Genomic DNA, 26,899 nt, shown 5'->3' with positions numbered 1-26,899 from the left:
TGACACTGTTGAGCCGACACTATCGAGCCAACACTATCGAGCCAACACCATCGAGCGAAGCGAGATAGTGGAGCACACTAGCTGCCACCATCGAGCGAAGCGAGATAGTGGAGCAAACTATCTGCCACTGACACTAGCTGCCACCATCGAGCGAAGCGAAACTCCACAATCTCCACAATCTCGCTTCGCTCGATAGTGTCACTACACTGACTAATTACTATTAACTAATCAAAACGTAACGACGGTTTAAGTAATCCTGCTAGAAAGTCGACACTAGCTGCTGCCAACACTAGCTGCCACCATCGAGCAAAGCGAGACTCCACAATTTCCACAAACTCGCTTCGCTCGATAGTGGAGAACACTGACATTATCTCGCTCTGCTCTATAGCGTATATATTGTACGATTGTCAATCGTATATAACTTTGAACTATTGTATAGTAATAGAGTAATCCAAGCTATACTGATAGGACATATCAACGTGTGACTACACAAATATAAACTGGATCGCAGTTTTGGCAGTTCTAGTCCATGACCACATCAGCTTTACTATCGAGCAGAGCGAGACGCGACACTATCGAGCAGAGCGAGACGCGACACTATCGAGCAGAGCGAGACGCGACACTATCGAGCAGAGCGAGACGCGACACTATCGAGCAGAGCGAGACGCGACACTATCGAGCGGAGCGAGATAGTGGAGCAACACTCAGTAGCTTATTACAACACTCAGTAGCTTATTACAACACTCAGTAGTTTATTACAACACTCAGTAGTTTATTCCATCACTCAGTAGCTTATTACAACACTCAATAGCTTATTATACAACACTCAGTAGCTTATTACAACACTCTCTCGCTCTGCTCGATAGTGTCGACACTACTTCCCAATAGCTTATTACAACACTATCTCGCTCTTCTCGATAGTGTTGCATTGCCGCCTTTCCCCACAAAAAAAATATATATATATTCATATATTATTAATTACATGCTACCATATGACATGCTACCAAGTGTATACCTACATCTCGAGGCAGAGTTATAAGGTTATGCTAATTAATGCTCATCAGCAATACTCTATTAGTTTGGTCAAAGGTATGAGTTGGTTTAGGTGATTGGTATAAAGGAGGCAAAAATTCAGGGAAAAATTCAGGGAAAAAGACAGGGAAATACAAAACAAGCAAGACAAGCAAAAGTCCACTTACCATGAGCAATCTAGTTAACGGTTTCATATACTCAATCAATACTCCAATTGGATATAGCAAGTCTCCCATTCAACAGCATAATTGGCTTCACCAAAGCACCTTTGAAAACGAAACGTATGAGGTTCCTTTTAGCTTACCACTAGCTGACAGAGCAAATCTGACTAGTGACTCCTCCCCCCCTTCTTTCCAACTTAAAAGCCTACCGCTGGAGATACTTGAAACAATCATATCCCATTTATCTCAATTTGATTGTTTAAATCTAATGAGGGCTGGAAGCAAGACAATATATGACCATTGTAAAATGCGACTATACAAGAATATAACAATTGATACAAACTTCAACATATTTGACACTGAGTTCCCCACAGTTGATCAAACTTATATCAATAGTGCTTTCAATTTGAAAAAGTTTCTTAATACTTTCAATAAACAAAGTCAAGCGCCAGTTGTCAGGTCATTCAAGTGTTTACATATGCCCGATTCGGTGAATATGTACACCAATGACATTAATGACTCGTTGATGCTATTTTTCCAAAAATTGAACCACTTGAGTTGTTTAATTTGGACAAGTGAAAACTTCCGATTAGAGTTTTTGTCGAGGTTACCTAGAAAGGAGAGGATGAATAAGTTAATCTTGAATCTCAAGTTTACCAATTATTTACACGAACTAGGTTACAGACACGATCACACCAGTAACGAGATGTATGTTGTTGATTATTATGAGTATTTTAATTTTCCCAATATTACCAATTTTCAAGTAACTCCATTCCAGAACTCGGCAAAAATATTGAGGTTGGTAAATAATCTCTTGATCAATGTTAACGATCCTGCAAAGGTTAGTAAAAATCTCAATGCATTGGCATTCTCGGGTCTGAATTGTAGACCTAATTTTATTGATTTGGAACAGAGAAACTCGGACTATGGTTTAGAAATAGAAACTTTGTTTGTTAAAAGCAAGTTGCAGTATTTGCCCAATATGACAAGTTTATCGCTTATGGATATGCCATTTACAGCAAATGATGGTAATATATTGATACGCTCGGTGAATTTGTCCAATTTAAAATTCCTACAAATCAGAAGAATCGTTAGGAATATTGACAACTGGAATGATAATGGTAGACAAAGAGGAACAATAATTGAAACAATAGCTCCCTACTTGACCAATTTACAGGAACTATCGCTCAATATACCAGTTCGAATTGATATCCTTAAAACTGTATGTAAAACTATCCCACCTTTGAAGGCACTAGATCTAACGATCTATACAAGGGATTACGAAAATACCAATAGCAACAACAACAACAACAACAACAACAATAATAATAATAATAATGGGGGCATTGATGGGGAAATGTACTTACCAATAAGTGTTATAGAAATCATTGCAAGCCATCATAAAACCACCCTCAGAAAACTATCCCTAGACGTAGTCCTGGGTAATGTTTATAATGGAAATGGCAATTATCATGATTTTGGCATACATGAGTACTACAAAATGTTAGCGTGCTTAGATCTAACTAGTTTAAGAATTGAAAGTTTCCCAACAAAAAACAAGTATGATGATGATTATTTTGAGAGTAAAGAATACTTGGGTGAATTATTAAGGACACAAAAAAATCTAAAGTACTTGGAAATCATTGGCAATGAAGCAGGTGGAGCACCTAATTTAGGTTTAGGGATGGTTCATCCTACTGTATTCGATAAATGGCTCAAAGTCCAACATGTTGCATTATACTACCTCAATTTCAATCCCAGGATAAAATATATCGGGATTAAACAAGAATGTTTGTTTTTAAATAGTAGTAGCAGTAGCCCATCGAGTGATAAGCTGCTGGGATTGACAGTGACTCCGGCAAATGATAGGTTGCGTGATTGGTTTACGCTGAAGATTAGATGTGAAATGCCAAACTCTTTGTAGCTCTTGAGTATTATATAGCTTGGAGAGAAGAATAAATGAACCAATTTCAATAAGAAAAGCATATGATGGTAGCCGCAACTATCATATGGTTGTTAACTTGGAGTCATCTAAATACCAATTCGTCATTTTTTTGCGCAATTTCACTACACTATCTCACCTCTTCACCGCCTCTTCACCACCTCTTCACCACCTCTTCACCGTCTCTTCTTCACCTCTTTGTTTTTCTTTTTTGCACTAGCAACACCTTCCTCCTCTAAAAATAGATAATCAATCTTGACATCAGTTTTACCCTTCACTACATTTGATATACACTGTACAATGTTACTTTCTCCATATCAGAGGGCTCCATCGTTTATCAGCTCGGCCGAAAGGATGGTCAAACCTAACGAGATAAGCTCGCGATAAGCGTGCGAGCGTGCAAACTAACAGCCATACACTCCAATTTTGTCGATGCTTGCTTTCCTTCAATCCGAAACTCCGAAAACCAACTGTTGCAAAAAAAGAAAAAAAAAAAAAGAAAATGGAAAGTATGACTCACGCAGCCATCACCAGCGCAACTTCGTACGACACTATCGAGCAGAGCGATATAGTGGAGCACACTAGCTGCCACCGACACTATCGAGCAGTCGATATAGAAAGAGAGCACTCGAAAGAGAAAGAGAGCACTGAAAGAGGAGAGTAGTGGTTAAATTGAAATTCTTTCAAATGGTGGCTACATTGTAAAATTGCATATCTCTACACAAACATTTAGTGTTACTAAGGCTTGTCCTGAAATTTGCTTGATATGGTAAAAAAGAGAACATCACAGTGTATCTTTTTTTAACATCGGTAACAGCTAGTGTCGGTGACAGTCAATGCTGTTCCACTATCTCGCTTTGCTCAATAGTGTTGGTGACAGTCAATGCTGTTCCACTATCTCGCTTCGCTCAATAGTGTTGGTGTAACACATATACGGCTTCTTCTTCTTTTCAGATGCCTGATTGGACAAGTAATGCCGCGTGAGAAAAACCGTTGCAACATACAACAGAAGGTTCCGCCTCTTATTCAATTTTTTTTAAAAAAAAAAAAAAAAAAAGAAAAAGAAAAATCAAATAGCCTTTTATTAAATTCAGAGGTATGTTGAAGAGCTTCTTGACATTGCCTCATAAACCCATGTGAACTTACAAATCACAGTACTTGTATAGAACAAACTACTGTATATTCTACATATTCCATGGAATCAACACTTTGGTAAAGAAAACTATCAATATTTTTCAAAGCCCATTCACCCATGAGCCATTTTTTAAAATAAAAAAACATTTCTTTTTTTTTTTAGTTTTTCTATCAAAAAACAATATAACGGTTCGGATTAATTCTTCCGTTAATATTATGCAAATATTAAGCGCGCGATATTATTAATCTCAAAGCTAGACCAAGCAAATATGCAAGGCAAGAAAAGGGCCATACGCCCGAGTCAATTAAGGGCTATTATATTCCTTTTGCTCTCAACTTTCATGATTTCGTGGTGTTATCTTTTAGACGGAACGATGGAAAAAGAAAAAGAAAAAGAAAAAGAAAAAAAAGGCTTTTATACACTGACTCATGTTCTCGGTAGAAAGTCCGAAAGATATATAAATATTCAATTATATTCTTAAAACAAAGAACTCGTTCATACCATTGAAAACTCAATTTACTAACAATATTCAGAATTAGTGTTATTCCACGCTAACAATTACAAATCAACAATAGATATTAAAATGGCACCAGTAGTTAAATTATCAGGAGCAGAAAAAGAAGCTCAAATCATGGCTGAGATCAAAGCTAGCGCTAAAACTTACGAAAGTAAATTTGAAGGATCTTTCTTTGGTGAAATCTTTGGCTTTGCTATTAGAAAATAGGTAAAGATTGGTATTGGAAAAAAGAGACGGTGAGTCGCGATGTGCTTTTAGTTCTGGTTGGTTAATGGATAGACTTCAAATAGTCCTGTTAATCGGTTTTTATTTATATTTTTTGGGTTCATTTTATAGAGTAGAGATATAGATATAAACATATTCAGTAATACTTATTCACCTGTCTGTTACTCTCAAATTTCTCTATCAAAAGAATTTCTTTTAAAAAGAATCATCTATTCCTGTCGTTTATCCCCTTTCTATCTTTGCAAAACAAAAGTGTTTGTCTTTTTTTGCTTGAAAGATGAAAAACTTAGAATGAAACGGCTCCAAATTAAATCGGTTTATCCTAAATTTTGTACTAGCGCCAGGGAAACAAAAAAGAATGAAAAAAAGAAAGTCTGGTACAGCAAAAGTCCTTGACAAAAAAAATGTAAGAATACCTTTTGCCATGTCCAACAAGAGAGAATTGAAGTATCGAGTCACCCGCCCAGAGATCAGATCCCACTATCCTCTTGAACTTCTTAAATAATAAAATAACGATAATATTTGATTATATTTACTTATTTAATTATATTTCCTTATATTTTTATACGTCGCTATCTTGCTATTGTAAGCGTGTCTTAGTTTATTTTAATTTTTTCTCAATAAACACCAATGACATTTTAAATGAGGAAGCAACTAAACGATGGTACAGCTACCACAGGTGAATCCGCCATTGACTTTTCTTGACCAGGTATCCTTTGATGCATCCTTTTTAGAAGCTGTGGTTGAGTTTTCAGCGTTATTGTTCGATTGTTGAGCAGCCATTTTCAAGTTAATTGTTTGTTAGTTAGTTGTTTGTTAGTTAGTTGTTTGTTAGTTAATTGTTTGTTGTATGATTCAATTTAAAATCAGAATAAAGTAAGGATTCATAGACTATTTATATACTTTTTCAAGAATGTGTCTTCAGCGTCAAATAGTAAAGTTTCTTGCTGTTTCGACTTTCAAGTGTTTTTACATTAAATATGTCTGCTTCATAGTTTAAAAAAGTGATGTAAATTTCAACACAAATGTTGCAAAAAAAAGCATTTCCTCTCTTTCAATTTTTTTTTTGCTGCAAAAAAAGTTTCCGTTTTGGGTAGAAACAAAGGCACAATAGGCACAATAGGCACAATAGTGTGTGCCATTTGTGTATTTTGCTAAGATCAGATAGAGGCTTCACATTCATGTTATTTAGTAGACTTTGCTAGAGTGTGGGCTTACCTTTTAAAAAGACGTTTCATAATGGCTATTACAATATACCCAAGCATGAACAACACAATCATTTGCAGGTGAATAGACAATCTAGAGGAATAATGTAACGAACCTGTGTTTTGAAAGAAGAAAGTTTTATTACCAAAAACAAAAAACTCAATGAGAAATTCGGATTTAGCAGTTACTCTCTACTTTAGTTTTCTCTACACTACGTGGCAAGAGTTGTTGCGAGACATGGTATCTTGAGTTTTTGTAGCGACTGAAAATGGAAATTGCTCTTACTACAAAAAAGAAATATAAATTATTCAGTTAACTTCCTATTCAACCTCCCTCAAAGTCCAAATGAATGCAAGCTATTTACTAGAAAAAAACGTGGTGAAGTTTTTTACTTTCTATTCTAGTGCCTTCTAACAATCTTGCAATCTCTATAGTACTGCTTACCAATCAGCCAATTTCATTTTGAATCACATAAATAAAGATATAAATAATAATAAGAAGAAAAATATAAGATAAAGTTTTTTTACGTCCCTTCAAGTCTATAATGCCATTTTTTCTAAACATGATTCAACTCATATTGCTTCAAAACGTCTATTTACTCTCCACTTTTCTTATCTTCGGCCAAAGTCAGGTTTTCAATTCTTTCAGCATTAGCCAACAATGCTCCTCTTTCACTATCTTCAATCAGAGCAGAGCCTTCATTCTTTCCAAAATCATTAGAATCATTCGTCAACAATGTTCCTCTCTCACTCTCATCTTCAAAAGCAACAGATTTCTTCTTTGTTTTATCATTCTTGCTCAACCTATCATCTTCATCATCGTCTCCATCAATCTTGAACATATCATCATTATAGTCAGGTAAAGTTTCGGCATTGAACTGAGTGAATAGCCTATCTCTAGCCTCATCGTCTTGTCTAATAATATCCCTCTCAGTTCTTTGTCCCAAGTCAAAAGAGTCTTCGTTTCTTCTATTTTCGCGCTCGGCACCATCTTCATCTTCATCTTCGGAATCAGTATAGTCTTCACCTGGAATAATATCAAATTCAAAATCATCTCTTCTTCCCCTACGGCGTTGACTAAAACCTTGTGTTTTAGTGAATTTCATAATCAACAACACGGCAATAAATCCAACTACTGCCATAGCCATGAAGTATTGTCCTGTGTGGCTACTAGAGGCTTGTTTATTCTTGCCATCATCTGGTTCATCGGTTGGCTCCTCATCATTTTCATCATTGTGACTATCTGTTGGCGATACTGTTTCAGTGGATGCAGATACGGTTTCTACATCAGTGGAGGAAGTTGAACTCGTCTCCGATTGCTCAGTGGAAGTAGTTTGTTCTTCTTCATTTGGTTGAGTTGTTGTTGTTGTTGGTGTTGTTGTTGGTGTTGTTGTTGGTGTTGGTGTTGGTGTTGATGATGATGATTCCTCCTCCATCTCAGTACTTGTTTCTGCAACATCAGTAGTAGTATCGGTAGTACTAGTCTGAGGCTGCTTTGATTTATTCTCCTCGATTCTTGATCTTCTAACAGCAGCATAGTCCTTTAACAAATCATATTTTTCCGCCATGTCTGCGTTAATACTTTCACCAAATATCCGCAATTGCCAATTTTCAAAAGAAATATCTATTGGGTCCTGTTTCGAATCATCTGAAAACACTTCAACCTGCCAGTCACCTAAGCCAGATTCCCCCCAGTGTGCCACTGACATAAACGTCCAGTTGCTAAAGCCACGCAGTGAGCTATCAAGCGGTCTAAATGTTGCTAAATCACTTATCACACCCAGTGGCGAAATCAATCTAACACCAGTCCTGCCCCTAAACGATGACCTTATATTGACTTTTATTGTTACTTGTTCTACCTTCTCAACATTCATAACTTTGAGGTCTTCTTCAGTAACGGTTATGGTTGATTTGATAATCTTTAAAGGTTCACTGTCGCCTTCGTCCCTTCCTTTGAGTTGGGGATGGTTCATAGTAATTTGTTGATTCACATCAACAATATCACTATAATACCAAGCCTGGGGCTTTACATTTTGCCAAGATTTAGCAAACTCGACCATCTTATAAGCATCAATCTTACCATAACCATATCTATGAGAATACAACCTTCCCAATGCCGTTTTCTGGTAGTTACCATCTTGTTCGTTAATAGGTACGGCACTTAAGACATTAATATACTGCATGTCTCTCCATGTTAAGTTTGGATTAGCACCGAGAACTAGGGAATATATTCCACTAGCTAAAGGTGCTGCTGCTGAGGTACCGCCATGCAATGCACTGCATTTCCTCTTTATGTCTGTAGTGTGAATATGTTCACCGGAACCTGATGAATAAGTCACTACCATAACAGCAGAACAAGCTTCTGAATAAACAGGGTGTAAGCCCTTGTAATCTATAGCTCCTACTGTAATTGAATATATTGAATTAGTGTAACCATCAAAGTTACAAGAGTCGCTGAACCGACCACCGTTTCCCAGTGCAAACACATAAATGGCACCTTTATTTCCTCTCCCTTCTTGGATTCCTTTAATCATTGCTTTTTTAACCGCAACTTCGGGTTCACTTAGAGTCTTTCCATCATCGGTTGGGCCCCAAGAACACGAATATATATCATTTGTATCCAATCCATAGCACATTGCAGCTGCTTCTTCAGCTGCAGTAACGGGACCAGAGAGAATTCTTATACCTGCAACTTGAGACTTGTATGCCACACCAATCCCACAAACGTCGTTCTTCACAGCTGCAACCTCGCCGGCACATCTAGTTCCATGGTAGTCATCAAACAACCTAGGCAATGGAATATTTGTGTTGTCGTTAAAATCCCATGATCCCTTAGCATTGAAGTTGTCTTTCAAATCGTTGCTCTCGGCGTCTAATCCGTCATCCACGATTGCGGTTACTATGCCCTGGCCCAAGACATCTTCAAGCCATAATCCGGTTGCATTGACATCGTGTCCCGGGTAGTCCAAGTTTAGCAAATGCCATTGCTTAGAGAATTCAGGATCGTGAATATCTAATTCAGATGCAATAAAGTCCAACTTTTGATGAGCTTGATCCTTATCTGATGATGGGATATTTGATAAAGCATCATTGTCATCTTTTGGTTCTATAAATACGGGGAGTCTCTTTGACAATAATTTGGGGTGCAACATATGTAGTGATTCAACCGTATTGATCAAATGATCGTGAATATCCTCATATCCTGTTGCCCTCTTTATCTTGTTATAGTTGTTTGAGTTGTGGTTGCCCAAGAATGAGTTATGAGGGTGTGACTTGTCTATGCTGAATACGTAATAATTATCTAGCGATGCAACTTGGTGTTCAAATTTGTAGTCTTGTTGATATTGAGAAATGAAATCTATTAATGGTTTTTGACTATTTGTTGTGTTTAGCTCAACTAGAAAATAGTTGTTCTTGTTATAGTCTCGTGGCGGTATATAGTTTTGATAGGTGAGCGACACTAGGTATAGTAATATGTAAAGCAATAGCCTTATTGGAAACATCTCTACTGAAACAAAAAGGCTCCTTCAGCAGATAAAGTCAAATAGAAAACACTCAAACTAAAGGTGTTCTAATAACAGCAATGAGTATATGAGTTTTATAAGCTCTTCTAGTGTAAATCTAGTAGGTTAATCGCCCACTTTCGGGATAAAGGTTCCTTCTTTAAATGCGAAAAATTTAATACTCGTAATTTTGTCCATAAAATTCAACGTCAAACAAAGGGCTCTTTTTCTCAGCCTATTGGCACTTTATCTTTTTCTCTTTTAGGAAATGTGGTTTAAATTCTTTTATTGTTTAAGGAAGAAAAGGGGAGAAGGAGGAGGAGGAGGAGGAGGAGGAGGAGGAGGAGGAGAGTAATAGGCACCCTTCAAACTTGGGAGTAGGAGTAGGGAGATGGGCTAATAGTAGCATATATATGCTTAAACTACTTCTACTACCAAGTCTTTCCAGTTTGGGTTTTTTGAGCTTCTTTGTAACATAAGAACACCTATGCTAGTTGAGAGTTAAAATATTTCAATGTCTCATTTTGACAATGAGGGTCAAAATGAGACACTGAATTGCGACAAAACACGCCTCTAGCAAATCTACAAATCTACCACTCAACAAGAAGAAACATAAAACATAAAACATAAAACATAAAACATAAAACATCAAGAAACATAAAATTTCTAGAAACATAAAGCCTCAAACATAAAACCTCTACAACTTTTAGAAACCTACAACTTTTAGAAACCTACAACTTCTTACTTGACTCTACTTTAGCAGCCTCTTTCCTATTTGCCTTCTCTTTTATGCATATTAGTGATAGATATTGTGGCATCTGCTGTAGATATTAGTCTCTGTCATAGCTCAACCACTTGTAGTGTAAAAAATTGGTGTGAATCAATATAGGAATTGCGCGTGAACAAAAAAGCAATTACCGATCGGTGGTTAGAAATTGAGGATTTTCCTCCTCATTTTTTTTTTCCAATTTTTTGATCAATTATGAAAAAGAAAGGTAAACCTTAGACTTAGGGCTCTACTGGAAAGTAAACCTTGGACTTAGGGCTCTACTGGAAAGTCAACCAAACGCGTGTGTATTTTTCATTTAGAGACAAAGTCTTGTATCTTGTATTCTCTGTGTATCTTGTTTTCTCTGTAACTCTGCATCTTTTGTTGGCTAGAAACTAGTCCTGTTCAATGCTGCCTGCACGAGATTGTCAAACACGCCACTTGGGTAAATTTCTACACCATACAATACAATAATGCAAACAAAGCTGAAAGAAATCCGAAAAACGAAAATCTAAAATATCCCAATTAAGCCGGTTTAAGGGTTTAGTATATAAATCCTTGGATATATTTTTCAAAAGGAAGGGCTATATATACAATACATATTGTAGACTTAAATTTGCTATCCAATTACTACCTACGCGGTCGAAAAATGCAGTATATATCATCTTTAAAACGTCTGTTGCTAGCTGTATTACTAGCAGGTAGTGTTTCCTACGTCTCTGCAGCGTCAATGGACATGGGTGAAGATTTACCCGAGTTTCATCCAATAAATGCTGGTTCAAAAGCATTTCATTGGATTACAACTTTATTCTTGCTATTGATTATACCATCCATAAGTACATCACTAGCATTTGCCAATAGATTGCACTGGTCCTTATTGTTGCAGTGTGTCTCCACGGCTTATTCGGTAATCGAATCAATCTTTTTGGATTTCCCCGATAATGTAGATAACCACGAAAACAGAACGTCAAAGGGTACAAGTTGGTTCTTGAGTATATTATTGGGGGTTACCATCTTTATGGGTACTTTGATCAATGGAAGCAACTTGGTGATCAACAAATTTTACCCTCATTTAGCAAGAAAACATAATGAATATGGCTTATCCTACAAGGTTTATAAATCATTATCCTTGCTCTGTACAATTACTGGCTGGGTAAGGGTATGCTTGGCACCAATAGCACTATTTGGCTTTTGTTACGGCAAGCACACGGGTCAATGTTTGGCTCACGGAATAATGGGATCAGCATTCGTGCTTTATTCATTTGTCTTGTCGGTAGTCTTGGTAATCCCGTGGATTAGGAAACATCAGTTGGGGAAAAACAGCAATACCGTGGGGTTGAGGTCGCAGGAGTTTTATGACTCAACTGTGATGATGCTTTGGGGGATAGTCAACACATTCACAGAACATAGGTGGGGTAAAGAACCTTGGAATATGGGGGATTATCAACATACATCAATGGGTATAATATGGTGGGGAGGCGGTTTGTTGGGAATGTTCTTGTCAAGAAACAACAAAAGAACATTTGTTCCTGCATTATTACTCATCTTCACCGGCTGGTCAATGTCGGAGCATGTTCAATTTTTGGAAATATCTACAAAAGTCCATGCCGTGTTTGGTATCGCTTTAATGGGAGCCGGTCTCACAAGAATAATAGAGATTTCATTTGTGCTAAAAGATGAATCGTGTAGCTCGCCACTGGGAAATATCCTGTCGTTCCAATATATCCCCCCCTTTTGTTTAACCTTATCAGGGATCTTGTTCATGGGTGCAAATGAAGAGCAATTACAGATGGTGCACGATTTAGGAAGTGACCATTCGGCATATATCCTTACTGCCTCATCGGGAGCATTCCTCACTTTTCTCTGGATTCTATTATGCTTATGGTTCTATTTGAAATTAGTGGGATACGATGAAGAGGGAGAAATTGTTACACACTCTTATACGAGTCTTGGTGCCAACGATTTTGAACTTGGCGATCTTAGCGCCGACGAAACAGCTTTGGAAAATGATGACGAATTAGAGGAGACTGCCCAAGTTACCGAAACAATATAAAGTGAAAAAAAAAAGTTTTTAACTTTTATCTATCCACCTGTCTCTGTGTACCCGTTTGTCTGAGTGTATTTCCTCCATTTAAAATACCATCAGAAAGATAGATATACCTCTTGTGTGCTTATCCTTATCTCGGTGATAAAAAGAAATGAAAAAAAAAAATAATATATATATATAGAGAGAGAGACAAGATGAGAGATGTATATGAATATAAATTTCACCTTTTGTCAGCATTTTCTTCAACTTAGGGCAAACCACTTTTCGACTCTACTGCCATGAGTGCTATACTATCGGCCGACGATTTGAACGATTTTATATCACCGGGAGTAGCATGCATCAAACCAGTTGACGAAATACAGAAACCGCGAAAAGATGCCGCAGAACCTGGAGAAGTTGAAATTCAAATGGATGATCAGGGTAATCCACTAGAAATTTCACGAATAGATGAGAAACAGACTAGTACTCTAGCGCCAGCTCAGATTTCACTAGCTGATTGCCTTGCATGCTCGGGGTGTATAACCTCTGCGGAGGAGGTACTTGTTGCCCAACATTCTCATCAAGAACTTATTAAAGCACTACAGTCGAAGGAGGCAAAAGATACGATATTTGTTGCTAGTATATCTCAGCAACTGAGAGCGTCTCTCGCGACAGCCTATGACTTATCTATCGAAGATATAGATCGAATGCTTGTTAATTTGTTTGTCAATCAAATGGGATTCAAATATGTAGTAGGTACATCGCTAGGGAGGAAACTATCGCTAATTACCGAATCAAAGAGCTTAATACAGCGGAAACAGCGAGAGAAGAATTTTGCCAATCCGATTTTATCATCTGTGTGCCCGGGATGGGTACTATATGCGGAAAAAACCCATCCTTATGTTTTACCGATGATGTCAACCGTAAAGTCATCACAACAAATCACGGGATGTTTATTGAAGAATTTGACAGCATATTCATGTAATGTTCCCAAACAACGAGTTTATCATTTATCCCTAATGCCATGTTTTGACAAGAAATTGGAAAGTGCAAGACCCGAACTATTACTGGGAGATTCTGTACCTGATGTGGATTGCGTACTTACTGCCAAAGAGCTAGTCACTTTATTGGAAGAATCTCAAAACCAGTATCAGTTAACTCCCAAGATCAAGCCGCTAATAATGAACCAACCAATTGAGGATGTTTATAATGCGGTTGCGCCACCGAATTGGCCATTTGTGCAGTATTCATGGTCGAATGATCCTGGGTCCTCGTCGGGAGGTTATGCATACACATACTTGCGAATCTATCAAGATGAACTAATCTCAAAAGGTTATAATCCACAGGATTTTTCAATGAAGATAGTACAGGGCAAGAATTCAGATATTTGGGAAATGAGATTATGTTATCAAGGTGAAACGTTAGCTAGCTCTTGCATCGTTAATGGATTCAGGAATATTCAGAATTTGGTAAGGAAGATAAAGCCGGGAAACGCTCGGGGAGTTGCATCAAAGGTGAATCCGCTAGCTGGGCGAAGAAGAGCAAGAGTCAAGGAAAAAACAGATGCGCTGAAAGTTTCTACAACAGAAGAAATTGCTGATGCCTCTAAGGTTGACTATGTTGAGATAATGGCATGTCCGCAAGGATGCATAAATGGCGGTGGCCAAATTCAAGCTGCGCCAAATGTCAATGAAAAGGATTGGATCAATGAAGTATTGATGAAATACAACACGGTTCCTATGTTTGACCTATCTTTGCAACCCGAGGATATTGTTAAATTCATTGAATGGAGTACTGACTTTGAACGCCAATTTTCAATAAGCAATGAGAGATTAATGAAGACTCATTTCAACAAGGTTGAGAAACCAACTGATCCAACAGCTATTTTGGTTGGCTCAAAGTGGTGAAGAGTACGCGACTACATAGTAAGTGTGTAACATCTACAAGAACATCGGCATCTAGACTAGTCACTTTAAAAATATTGACTGTTGACTTTGACCCTCTTCCAATCCCTAACCCCCCCCCCCCCCCCCCCCCCAACCCCTATATTCAATAATTTGTATCTTTCTCTCCTACAAAACCAATCAGCCAATAAGAAAAGAATCTTTTTCTGCTTATGCTTGGAATTTAATGTTAGAGCTACCATGTCTTATTTCAAAGTATGAAAAATAAAAAAACCCATTCCAATTCTAGTAAGGGTTCAACTAGACGAACAGTAAAACTTATCTTGCTTAGTGGTTCAATACACCTACAGTCCATATCCTGAGCCAAGCTTCTTATTGAGGTTGAAAGAAAAACCAATCACCAAAGATCAGGAAGTCTCGCACACAAAAGTCTCGCTAGAGTTTAGAAATTTTTATTCACCAACATGTCCAGACCACTTATAACCATGGCTAGAGCAGTAATCAAGACACCGCCAATACTAAAGGCAACCACAGCCACGCGTTTTATATCATCATCACAGCAGTTGTTTAGACCGGCATTAGCGGCAGAAACGACAGAATACCTTGCAACTGGAGGGTCTACACAATCGGCATGGCCAAAGAATTTCAGACAGGCCAAACCTAAAAACTGGGATGAAAGTGGAGAATCTGCATTGAGTAAAGCAACCAAATACTTTTTCTTGAGTGAGATTGCTCGTGGTATGTACATTTGCTTAGAGATGTACTTTAGAGCGCCATATACCATATACTATCCTTTTGAAAAAGGTCCAATTTCACCAAGATTCAGAGGCGAGCATGCTTTGAGAAGGTACCCGCTGGGTGAAGAAAGATGCATTGCATGTAAATTGTGTGAAGCTATTTGTCCCGCACAGGCAATTACAATTGAGGCCGAGGAAAGAGCAGATGGATCAAGAAGAACGTATAAATATGATATTGATATGACCAAATGTATTTATTGTGGATACTGTCAAGAATCGTGTCCCGTTGATGCTATTGTTGAGAGTCCAAACGTTGAATATTCTACTGCGACAAGAGAAGAATTGTTGTACAATAAAGAGAAATTATTGGATAATGGAGATAAATGGGAACAGGAGTTGCAATACTGTATAGACGCTGATGCTCCTTATCGTTAAAGTAATGTGAGATCATTTCCTTTTTGTCAAACCCTGCTTCTATTCTTGTAGTCCTCTCTATTTCTTTTTTTTTTTTTTTTTTTCTTAAAAAAAAACAACCAATGAGTTTTGATGCAAATAGAGTACATTTGGAAAACTACAAAGATATTTCAAAAAGCTACATCTTGTTTAATTTTAGTTCTTTCTTTTCATTTTTAATATATAAATTTCGTATTTTGCATTCAATGTTTAAGTGGCATAAATAAATTCCATGCTAAGTTGAACAAAAGCTGGTTTCAAGCAACCAAGCTCCTTATAAAAAAAAATAAAAGAGAACACAAGCAAACTTTGGAATATCTTTGAAAAAAACATGAACTTTAACACCATTTTCTCTCTCCTTCATGCCTTCTCTTACTACACCTTTACCAATACCAATACTGATACCTTTTCTCTCCTTTTCTTTTTCTCTTCCCCCAATTAAGCGTTTATTGGATTTGTGAGTAACCGGTGAAAGGATTGGCATTCTTGGATTTCAAGTATTCATCAGAAGCTTCTTGCCATTCTCTGTTCAAGGTCTTTGGTGCTTCAGGTTCGGCAAACACCTTCAAACCAACAAACACAGCAATCGATCCCAAAACTGTGCCTGCAACAAGCCAAAAGATTTGCGATTTTTGACCTGGAGCATATAAAGGTCTTCTTGGTCCCCATTCACCAAAAGAAATGTAGTATGCAGCCTTCTTTTCAGCTGGGGTCAATTCTTGCCATGGCAATTCCATTCTTGCTTTCAATTCCTCTATTAATGTCTGCTGATCTTCCTTTGGTAACGAAGTCCATCTTGACTCTATTTTTCCAATATAAGCATTCGACAATGCTCTCGATGCTGTGGATTTAGCAACTGTGCTATTAAACCTGATGGCTTGTCTTTGTAATGATTTCATAAACATTTTGGGAAAATATATATTGAATAAAAAAAAAAAAATGAAAGTACTAGTATATGTAAGAGATGCGGGTTGTTGTTGTTATACACTTGGGGTTTTTTGGTTGCAGTGGCTATTTGTTCCTAAAACTGACTTGTTGGTTGAAAATTGTTAGTATAATCCTTAATGAGTACTAGTCGATATGTCAAGATGAAAAAACAACTCTCAATAGCTAAGCTTAATCTTTTCTCAATTGGTTTTTTTCTCTAGTGGTATCATAATCCGTTTTTTTTTTTGTAAACTTACCTCAAACCTTTTGCTTAAGTATGAAGTGAGAAAAAATACAAGCAGTTAATTCTCTTCAGTTAGTCTTACTGAAATACTTAATCTGATTGGTTAGAAAAGACAGATGGTGCAGAAAAAGAACTTTTACTTGGAAGAAGAAAGACAAAAAAAAAAAAAAACTGGTTGACAAACGACCTTATGAGGGTTCTAGGATTATCAACCTTGAATAACAACCAACCCAGTGTGTATGTGTGTAGTGTAGTGTGGTGTGTATGCGTGTAGTGTAGTGTGATGTATATGGGGGTTTGGCTATATCTTCATCTTCAATAAGTTGCTTGATTATATTTTCATGCTTGGTTCTTATTGAATCTGGATCTCTCTGTTTCTCTAACAGTCTGTCTGTTATACTACCACCAGAAAAATAGACGCTTACTATAGGAGATTTTAAATGGGTCTCATCTTTAAAACACTCGAACCTAAAACAAAAAAAAAGGGGGAGTGGGTGAAGTACATACTGTTTCTGTTCGATAAGATGCTTATCCAAGTCTTTAACGTCAAAAAGATATCGAGGTTGAAGAACGTTCTTCATCTGTTGGAAAGGTTTTTCAGTAGATATCAACCATTTCCATTGTAGTAGAGGTCGTGTGTGATACCAACAATTACGAAACAAGCTGGTAATTTACGAAAATCAGGTCATCTTTTGCAACACTATTGGCAATATTTTAATTGGAACAGAGGGTATAAATTTGTTTGACGTAATTGGTGAGTTCACGACATGACACTAGCTCATGACACTATCGAGCGAAGCGAGATAGTGTTATGAGCTAGTGGAGCAACACTTTGTAACAACACTATCAAGCGAAGCGAGATAGTGTTATGAGCTAGTAGAGCAACACTTTGTAACAACACTATCAAGCGAAGCGAGATAGTGTTATGAGCTAGTAGAGCAACACTTTGTAACAACACTATCAAGCGAAGCGAGATAGTGTTATGAGCTAGTAGAGCAACACTTTGTAACAACACTATCAAGCGAAGCGAGATAGTGTTATGAGCTAGTAGAGCAACACTTTGTAACAACACTATCAAGCGAAGCGAGATAGTGTTATGAGCTAGTAGAGCAACACTTTGTAACAACACTATCAAGCGAAGCGAGATAGTGTCATGAGCTAGTGGAGCAACACTTTGTAGCGACACTTTGTAGTGACACTAGCGAGCAAAGCAAACTAGTGGAGCGATCTTTAAGCACTACGAGTAGAAATGAAGTTTAGATTACTCTATTCAATGTCAAGGCAATTCTATTCAATGTCAAGGCAGGATATATATATATATATCTGCTCCACTATCTCGCTTCGCTCGATAGTGTCCCTTCGCTCGATAGTGTCCCTTCGCTCGGTGTCGCAATCTTTATTATTGACCTCTTAAGTTGAGTATCGTTAATCTCTTCCACATCCACCGTGACCGAGTCAGGTTTAATCGATTTCAAGTAATTGAAAAACTCAATAACTGATCCACCAACGCCAAAATAAATATTCTTAGCAGCAACAATGGCTGAAGCACGAGATCCTTGAGACTGGCATAAAATTTCAATTATGGACTCAGCTACAACAGCTAACGAATCGGGAGAATATATCGTTTCCGAGCTAATTATATAATTCACCCTATAACTTTGTACCATGGCATTATACTCGTGACTCCATGGTCCCGAAATAAAAACAAGACTGCAACTAACCTCCTCCAATTTAGTCTCAAACTCACTAATTAGTCTGTCTGTCACCAATAATTCATCCTCACTAAATCGAGTGTTTGTTTCATCGGTGGTTAGTTCTCGTAACCTTGCAATAGGCAATGTCAGGCACCAGTGAATTAATAAATTTGGCACAGTGACTAATCGCAAAACATCATAATTGAAATCAGACAATATCAATGTTAAACTTGTATTAGTAGTAGCGGTTTGAAACATCTTCATTAATATGTAGCAACTAGGTATTGCTGTGCCACATCCCATCTCTAAGATACTCAAGTTTCTGGAAAAATCAAGATCTTGGCTAGCTAATTTGTCAACCACATCATATGAACACTCCCAACTCTTGAATCCTCCTTCATAAACATTACACTGTAAATCAGCAACATTTTCATCAATAAGCAAATCTCGTAGTTTTTTTTGCCTCAAATCTCCATTATCCGCTACTTCTTCTTCGGTCATAACCTGATGCTTGACATCGAATAGTTCTCGTCGATAGATAATGCTACCGCATGGTGTAACAAGGTTGCTGAATGTAAGTCGCAAATTTTTTAATGTCTCTAGTATGCTATGAAGCGAATGGAATCGAGGTTTATTATTCTCACCTAGTGCTATAGCATCTAGTGCTTTTTTGTATTTTGGTACAGTAAACAAAGTATCACCGGCAGTGTGTCTAGCAGCAGCACCACTTATATCATCATCACTAAAATCGTCATTTGTAAACCCAAATTTAAATGACATGAGGTGTCGAAAGCTTGTGAGAAAAATTGGTGGATCAATCTCATCGCTTTTATCTCATCGCTCTTTTTGTCTCTGGCAAATTTCGCAGCCACAAAACATTAAAGTAATAACTTTAATGTTTTGATGGGCTTCTAGCGACTACAATGATGAAAGAAAAAAGACTTTTAAACAAGTAGTTATAGTTGATAGTTAGAGTCTAGTTTGTTTTTGAAGCAATTGCTTCGGTTCAGCTTAGCCGCTTACCAAGTTGTCCAACTTTACCTAATTTTGGTGCCAAAAAAAAGGTACCTAGTGTTAACTTACTAAACACTATCGAGCGAAGCGCACTATCGAGCGAAACGAGATAGTGGAGCACATTGACTAATTTATCCCTTTGACTCTTATTGTAAGCTATCACACACTCACACACTCTCTCTTTCTCTCCTCTTTCTCCCTTTCTCACTCCCTCTTTTTCTCTTTCACTCCCTCTCTTTCTCACTCTTTCTTTTTCTCACTCCCCTTCTCACTCTTTCCCTTTAAACGAGCACAATGAAATCAACTTCGTTTGCGGCTTTAACACCCCAGCAAAACCACCAAGACAGAAAAAAAAAATATCGACAAAAAATTAACTTGAACAACGATTCAGTGTAGGTTATTGATTAGAGGTAGTTACTAGAATACCGCTTTCACGGTCACTTTGGGCTTTGCATATTTCACGAAAAAGAAGTTTCAATACGCTAGAAAAAAAATGGATCAATTGAAAAGCGCTATACCCATTGCAAAAGATGAGGTTTATCATTATATTGAATTGTTGAAACAAAAGATTCAATTGTCCTTTGCAGAATTACAGCCCTACATTGATTATACCAAGTCGATGACTGCCGAGGAAATCTTAGATGACTTCAAAAACTTGAAGGTTAACCCAATCACCGTGTCCTTGACATTGTTTTCCTTGACCACTATATTCATTATAGGAAGGTTATTAGGCAATCCCTCGTCATCATCATTAAATGGAACTGGTACCAAAAGTGGCCATAGCGAGCACGATGAAAAGAAACACAAGAAGAAATCATCTTCAGGTAAGAAAAAGTTGAGTAAAGCTCAAAAAGCCAACCGTGAAATTCAAGATATCTTAGATTTCGTTGAACTGAAATATGTACCTGAAATTGATAAATATATAGAAGACTACAAAAGCTTAACTGAAGATGAAGCCGTTAATAAGTTTAATTTTTTCCAAGAAATGTTGTTGAAGGAAACATTGAAACTAGATGCCATTGATGTTATCGGTAACGAAATTTTGAGAGAAAATAGGAGAAAAGTTATTAAATTTATTCAAGATCATCAAAAGAGATTGGATAAGTTTAGAAAGGATGTGGCTGGTGCCAATGTCATTACTTCTGCCTAATAAACCAAAAAAGATAAAAATAATAAAGAGTAAAGAAAGAAAAAGAAAATAGGAGGAGGGAAAGAGTTGTTGGCTTTCAACCGCCACCTCTCTATTCATTACCACTTATTGCATAGATACTAATTAATTTAACGTAATCTGATTTATTACTGTTTCTTCTCTCTCTTTCTCTCTCTCTAAGCCAAGTTCAAATCCTTTTCAATCATAGTCCTGCAAATAGGATGGTAAAAATCTCGGTATTTCTTAAATGTATCAACTGCAAATTCTTTAGAAACACCATTGTATAAAAGTTTATAACCAGGACGTGCATATTTCATTCTACCTGTATGGCCAATCCACTCGGCAAAATCTTGCACCAACTGGTCCTCGGGAGTATACTTGCCATTAGTTATCAACAATTCATTCCAGCGAGATTTAATCTCACCGTTTTTACTAGTTGCGTATCTAGGATAAATATCTGGAAGTTTTCTAATAAGATGAGGTGAAACCTTACACTTTCTAAACTTTTCAACCAAATAATCAATGAGTAGCATATCTTGCCCACCCTGGAAAGTTGCAATATCGGCCTCAGTGAAAGGCACGTCAGCGGTTTCATTATTGTTCAGATTATTCACAAACTCTACCCATTTGTTACCATACGCATAAACTTCATCTGCCAAAGTTGTATCCAAATGTGGCTCTTCCGGCAATCCAGGTTGGAAAAATTGTTTCTCCCAATCAATGCTATCCAATACGTTTTTCTTCCCCAATGGTTCATAAAACTCATACAATGTTTCAACAAACTGAGAAGAATTCAAGGACTGGTACCTAAACTTCCGGAAATAATATTTAATAAAAGGATCAAATTCCTCTAGTCCACCTAGTCTCCTTTCCAAGTAAAATAAAAAGAAGGATCCCTTTTCATAAGGTATTCTAGAAAATGTATCATCTGGGTCTTGGTTAGTCAAGTCACATACCAATTTTGTAAATTTTGGATTAAATGTATTGCAAGTCTCCTTCAAATCATTCCACCCAGAAAGCATATTGAAATGCCTAACTTTCTCACCATACTCTGCTGCCTCTTTTTCACTTTTACCCTGAGCTTTATATTCTTGTTTCGCAAGAGCACCAATAATTCTTCTCTCTAAATAAACTGTCCATCCTTCATTTAACCAAAAATGTTCCCATGAACAATTGGTGACTAAATTTCCTGACCACGAATGAGCTAATTCATGAGCCATTACTTTCGTTTGGGTTCTGTCTCCACATATCAAAGTTGGTGTTAATTGTGTCATATTGGGAATTTCCATACCACCATATGGGAAGCTCAGTGGTAAAACTAATGAGTCAAATCTCTCCCACTCGTAATCAAAGACTAAAGATTCAGCAATTTGAAGGAAATTCTCCATATCTTTTTCAAATTCCCATTTACATGCAGCAAGCAGTGGTTCTTCACTATATACATCTGACCGTGGACCAATTGGTGCTTTGTGCAAATTCCCCGAGGTGATAGAGACAAGATACGATGGAATTGGAATTGGTTGGCTAAAGACATATGTGTTTGGTTCACTTGTTTCTTGGGGTCTCCCAGACATGGTTACTTTCAAAGGCGATTTACCAGTAAATGTATATTTTGACTTTACAGCTGGAGTGTCAAAGCATGGAAATAAACTACGAGCATGGATAGCTTGGCACTGTGAAAATACATAGGGACCCGTGTCTCCTTGAAAGAATTGAATAGCAGTACATTTATCGGTAGTCTCAAAGTCAATTTCAACAATCAAGGAGGAATGGTCTATTGTTGTTGGCAATGGCACATGTAGAGCAGAACCATAAATCGGAATCGGCTCAGATAAGATGTACTCGGTCTTTAAGGAATTGACTTTGACATCCTTGATCAACAAGTACCTCGTATCAAGAATAACTTCATCAGCGTTTCCAGTATTGACTAAATGATATTTCACCGAACCACTAATTATTTTTCTATCAAATGATACAGATAATGTCAATTCAGTATCGTCGACTTTGAACTGGAAATAGTTTGATCTCGTACACGGATCAGTTGCATTCGACTTTTCTCTAATACTATTGATCAATTGCGCCGTACTCATCGCTTCAAAGTTTCTCAAAGGGGCGGGGAGTAAAAGTCAAAGCTGGTGGAGCCTTCAAAGCGCTTATATATTTATTTCACTATTTTTCATTTTTCCCGTCTTCTTCGGTTCAATATTTTTCCATTTTTTATTTTCAATGCCGTTCCATATTCTGGCAAATTTCATTCTATTCTAGAGTAAGTAGTAAGCTGTTTGTCAATTTAAGCTACAGATGAAAAGCTCACTCGATAGTGATGTACTCGATAGTGACAATAGTGTCACTAGTCAAGGCTGCTCGATAGTGTCTATAGTGTCACTAGTGTCACTAGTCAAGGCTGCTCCACTATCTCGCTTCGCTCGATAATGTTGGACCAGTTCAAGAGAATGTTGAGAAGAGAAATGGTACAGCTCCAATAGCTAGACATTTGCACTTTTACTATCGACTTTTAAGATGCAAACATTTATTAAAAAAAAAAAAAAAAGAAGAAAAGAAACATTTATGTAACTCCCCTTTCTCCTCTCAAACACGAGTTTCTTCCGCCTTTGGTTTCTTCTTTCGCTCCCTTTTCTTACTTGCCTCAGCAACTAACTCTTCAAATACTCTAGCTTCTTCATCTTCTGCTTCAGTTCTTGTCATTGAAGAGAATACTTGACCAATAAGTCTCATTGCTTGTGCCCTAGCAACTCTTCGCTCCAAAGGAACTTCTTCATCGTCCAATACAAGATCACAAACTGCACGTAATGTACCTTGAATTTCAAATTTCGATCCGTTCCAAGCTGCCGCTAGGACTTTGGCTAATAAGAATTTTTCCATCTCCGCTAACTCCTCAGCGGTATGTTTGGTTGGCTCCACTACTCCTTTAGAGCCATCTTTGGAAACCTGACCATCTTTGACTTTATTTGATTGTCCTTCTTCTTCTTGTTGTTGTTGTTGTTGTTGCTGCTGCTGCTGCTGCTGATGCAAATTTTCCAATTCTTTTTGCAACTTGGTTTTCTCTACATCTGCATTTTTTTTCGCCTCTTCCTCTTCAGCTTCTTTCTTTGCATGGTACTCGTTATCCTGTTGCATCTGTGCATATTCTTCCATAGTACGTTGAGCATCTAAAGCTGCCGATATTGTTCTGAAAGTATCTTTAACAACACCACCCTTTTCCTTAACAGAATACCAAATTCCTCCCCACCCAAAAAATGTCTGGTTCTTTAAAAATATTTTCGCTTTACTTTTATAAATGTGTCCTATTGTATGCAAAATTTCCAAACCAAAACTCTCCATCTTCAAAGATTCAGCTTCATATTTTATCTTGGCTTTAAATGATTCAACTACATCCTCTTTCATATCGGTTTCTGTGAACAAAGACAACTTATTAGTCAACTTCTCAGCCAACGTATTCCTTGTTTCAATCTTCTTCAATCGACACTCTTCTTCAAATTTTTCCAATTCCTCTTTCCTCTTTTTCTCCTCTTCTTCTTTGTGCGTTAGCTTGCTTTCATCAAATGCTGCATGTGACAATAACTTGTAATCTCCAGCAGAGCCAGATGATTGGGGCCTTTTGTAATTGTAATTATTATTATTGTTATTATTATTGTTTCTGCTGTTCTCCAAGTTCTCTTCACCGCCAGACCTTGAGGCCTCGTTTTTCTTCTTTTCGTCCTTCTTCTCATCCTCGGCGTACCCCGAAAGCTCGGCTGATTTGGATAATTCCAGCAAAAGACTCAATTCGCCAATCCAATCTTTAAATGCTTCTCCACCAAAAATCATCGTAAAAAACTCGGCAGGATCCTCAAATCCTTCTGAGGGTATTGACTCCTGGATACCGTACTTATCGTATTTGGTTCTTAACGTCTCATCGCTCAATACTTGGTATGCCTGACCAACCTCTTGAAATTTCGCAGCTGCTGTTGGATCATTGGGATTCTTATCTGGATGCAACCTTATAGCCGCTTTCCGGTAAGCTTTCTTGATCTCTAGAGATGTAGCAGTGGTTTCTATATTAAGAAGATCATAGTATGTGCTATCTACTACCATGACTCAAAACTTGCTCTCTTATATCCCCAAACCTTTGACTTTTTAAAATGTTAAAGAAAATCCTACTAGTGGCGAAATGTTTTTTTTGTATAATATCTATTTTTGTTTTTTAGTAACTTGGTAACGAGGATGAAATTTCCTAAACTCGACACTGTCGACACTATCGAGCGAAGCGAGATAGTGGAGCAGCCTTGACTAGTGACATTATCGAGCAGCCTTGACTAGTGACATTATCGAGCAGCCTTGACTAGTGACATTATCGAGCAGCCTTGACTAGTGACATTATCGAGCAGCCTTGACTAGTGACATTATCGAGCACTCTGACTAGTTACACTATCGAGCACATTGACTAATTTATCCCTTTGACTCTTATTGCAAGCTATTACAAATAGATGTCACTATAGAGGTGTAGAAGTAGAGGTGTAGAAGTAGAGGTGTAGAAGTAGAGGTGTAGAAGTAGAGGTGTAGATGTGTAGGTGTTTTTCTACCACTCTAGAGGAGGAAAGGGAATACAGAGTATCATATCTATGTGGTATATATATATACAAGCCAAAAACTATTAAAAGTGGTGTAGCAAGTCGAAAGAGTAGTTTCATATACTGAAACTACTCTTTCGACCGGGTTTGATTAACTGATTTAATTCACTACTGATTATAATCAATTGTGTATTGTACATTTTTTTTTTCAAACGAGATACTCATGTCTGTCCTATATCCACCAACTAGCAGTGTCTTCTCTCTTCTCTTCTCTCTTTCAGCTATACTCGCTTTGCTCGTCATTCTTCTCTCTTCTCTCTTTCAACTAGACTCGCTTTGCTAGTCTCTGTTCTCTCTTTCAGCTAGACTCGCTTTGCTCGTCATTCTTCTCTCTTCTCTCTTTCAACTAGACTCGCTTTGCTAGTCTCTGTTCTCTCTTTCAGCTAGACTCGCTTTGCTCGTCATTCTTCTCTCTTTCAACTAGACTCGCTTTGCTCGTCTAGCTTCTACTGAGAATAGTAAACTTTTCTCAACTCAACAACCTTCTTACCTCTATTCAAAGCTAGTTCTTCAATTGTCTTTTGTTCCTTTAATGCTTCCACAAACCCTTTTGCAACCAATACAGGGTTTCTTGATTTAAATATCTTGCCTCTAATATCCTTTATACCCGCAGCTTGACAAATCTCAAACACATTACTATTACATCTCAATCCAAACCCAATTGGCGCGGGACTAAATTTCAACTTTGAAGCATGGTATTTTTTTTCAAAAGATTGCAAAATGGTCCTATTGTCATACCTCTTTATAGGTGCCAAATTTTTCACGGCGCTCCAATGGGCTTTTGTTGCAGCGGTTCTTATACCATCTCTTGATTTGCCTATTCCCAAACCAAGCATTCCGTTCTTATCGCCTGCAACAGACATGACAAAGAAATTAGGAATGTTTCCCTTTGCTGTCTTTAACGAAACACGCTTCATTACAAGGGGTCTAATGTACAAGTTGCGTATATACAGTTCATCTAACCCGGTTAATTGACTTAATTCCTTTGCAATCTGATACGTCGTTTTGGTCGCAGTAACATTGTGAGCACTATTACTGTCACCTCTTGGTGCATCTGCAAAACGGATTCTCAAGTCGTCTCGATCGGGACTACGAACTTGTGGTATGGGTGGATACGGTACTCGTCCTAAACCTTGATTTGGGTATAGTATTGGTTCTTCCCATTCTGCATCCTTTGTCGAGTAGTCGAATGTGGAGTCTTTGGGGGCAACAGTAGATCTACCACTGTCGCCTTTTTTCTGCAAGTCGAGGTAATCCTGTGGCTCAACTAACGTCTCGGCAATTTGTATGCTTTGCAATAACTCTGGACTATAATAATGTTTGAGAAATTTCAAATGAGTATCTAGTTTTGGGGTGGCTTTTGGCGTACCTTTAAGTAGCAGTGGTGTGGCATGTATAAGCCTTCTAATAACAAAGGCCTGGCTAGATACAGACTTGATCATACCTGAGCTTTTTATCATCATGGCTGATGTTTGATCTTTATGATTCTCTCCGTATTCAAATTTTTCATTCATAATTTTTCCTCTCTCTCTTTTTTTTTTTTTTTTTTTTTTGTTTCCAAGAGTCGTGTGAGGTTTACAATACAATCGAATCATGGAAAGTCAGTTGGATGAAGAAGAGTTAAAGATGA

General features: G+C 37.5%; 11 protein-coding genes across 11 annotated transcripts; 5 read left to right on the top strand and 6 right to left on the bottom strand. All coding sequences in view use genetic code 12, as the record gives it.

Moving 5' to 3' along the window:
• Positions 1–1,500: 1,500 nt before the first annotated feature.
• KGF56_000055 (uncharacterized protein) lies at positions 1,501–3,117 on the top strand (the record flags this gene model as incomplete). Its single annotated transcript, XM_049326473.1, has 1 exon — positions 1,501–3,117. One exon carries the CDS (start codon positions 1,501–1,503, stop codon positions 3,115–3,117), a length of 1,617 nt encoding a protein of 538 aa, XP_049182898.1.
• Positions 3,118–6,813: 3,696 nt separating this feature from the next.
• Positions 6,814–9,720, bottom strand: KEX2 (kexin; the record flags this gene model as incomplete). The annotated part of the gene is made up of 1 exon (XM_049326462.1): positions 6,814–9,720. The coding sequence occupies one exon, from the start codon at positions 9,718–9,720 to the stop codon at positions 6,814–6,816; it is 2,907 nt and encodes a 968-aa protein (XP_049182897.1).
• Positions 9,721–11,138: 1,418 nt separating this feature from the next.
• KGF56_000053 (uncharacterized protein) lies at positions 11,139–12,542 on the top strand (the record flags this gene model as incomplete). The annotated part of the gene is made up of 1 exon (XM_049326451.1): positions 11,139–12,542. The coding sequence occupies one exon, from the start codon at positions 11,139–11,141 to the stop codon at positions 12,540–12,542; it is 1,404 nt and encodes a 467-aa protein (XP_049182896.1).
• Positions 12,543–12,814: 272 nt separating this feature from the next.
• NAR1 (Nar1p) lies at positions 12,815–14,422 on the top strand (the record flags this gene model as incomplete). Its single annotated transcript, XM_049326440.1, has 1 exon — positions 12,815–14,422. One exon carries the CDS (start codon positions 12,815–12,817, stop codon positions 14,420–14,422), a length of 1,608 nt encoding a protein of 535 aa, XP_049182895.1.
• Positions 14,423–14,883: 461 nt separating this feature from the next.
• Positions 14,884–15,591, top strand: KGF56_000051 (uncharacterized protein; the record flags this gene model as incomplete). The annotated part of the gene is made up of 1 exon (XM_049326429.1): positions 14,884–15,591. One exon carries the CDS (start codon positions 14,884–14,886, stop codon positions 15,589–15,591), a length of 708 nt encoding a protein of 235 aa, XP_049182894.1.
• Positions 15,592–16,055: 464 nt separating this feature from the next.
• Positions 16,056–16,514, bottom strand: COX5 (cytochrome c oxidase subunit Va; the record flags this gene model as incomplete). The annotated part of the gene is made up of 1 exon (XM_049326418.1): positions 16,056–16,514. One exon carries the CDS (start codon positions 16,512–16,514, stop codon positions 16,056–16,058), a length of 459 nt encoding a protein of 152 aa, XP_049182893.1.
• Positions 16,515–18,111: 1,597 nt separating this feature from the next.
• KGF56_000049 (uncharacterized protein) lies at positions 18,112–19,254 on the bottom strand (the record flags this gene model as incomplete). Its single annotated transcript, XM_049326367.1, has 1 exon — positions 18,112–19,254. One exon carries the CDS (start codon positions 19,252–19,254, stop codon positions 18,112–18,114), a length of 1,143 nt encoding a protein of 380 aa, XP_049182892.1.
• Positions 19,255–19,981: 727 nt separating this feature from the next.
• Positions 19,982–20,638, top strand: SNL1 (Snl1p; the record flags this gene model as incomplete). Its single annotated transcript, XM_049326256.1, has 1 exon — positions 19,982–20,638. One exon carries the CDS (start codon positions 19,982–19,984, stop codon positions 20,636–20,638), a length of 657 nt encoding a protein of 218 aa, XP_049182891.1.
• A 176-nt stretch (positions 20,639–20,814) lies between these two features.
• Positions 20,815–22,728, bottom strand: LKH1 (bifunctional aminopeptidase/epoxide hydrolase; the record flags this gene model as incomplete). The annotated part of the gene is made up of 1 exon (XM_049326147.1): positions 20,815–22,728. One exon carries the CDS (start codon positions 22,726–22,728, stop codon positions 20,815–20,817), a length of 1,914 nt encoding a protein of 637 aa, XP_049182890.1.
• A 499-nt stretch (positions 22,729–23,227) lies between these two features.
• DJP1 (Djp1p) lies at positions 23,228–24,733 on the bottom strand (the record flags this gene model as incomplete). Its single annotated transcript, XM_049326037.1, has 1 exon — positions 23,228–24,733. The coding sequence occupies one exon, from the start codon at positions 24,731–24,733 to the stop codon at positions 23,228–23,230; it is 1,506 nt and encodes a 501-aa protein (XP_049182889.1).
• Positions 24,734–25,715: 982 nt separating this feature from the next.
• Positions 25,716–26,732, bottom strand: KGF56_000045 (mitochondrial 37S ribosomal protein uS5m; the record flags this gene model as incomplete). The annotated part of the gene is made up of 1 exon (XM_049325926.1): positions 25,716–26,732. The coding sequence occupies one exon, from the start codon at positions 26,730–26,732 to the stop codon at positions 25,716–25,718; it is 1,017 nt and encodes a 338-aa protein (XP_049182888.1).
• Positions 26,733–26,899: the final 167 nt, after the last annotated feature.

The sequence above is a fragment of the Candida oxycetoniae genome (assembly GCF_023343755.2).
Source record: "Candida oxycetoniae strain CBS 10844 chromosome Unknown scaffold44, whole genome shotgun sequence".
Classification (NCBI taxonomy): Eukaryota; Fungi; Ascomycota; class Pichiomycetes; order Serinales; family Debaryomycetaceae; genus Lodderomyces; species Lodderomyces oxycetoniae.
Note: the sequence above shows the minus strand (reverse complement) of the source record. Positions and strands in the feature narration are given on the sequence as shown.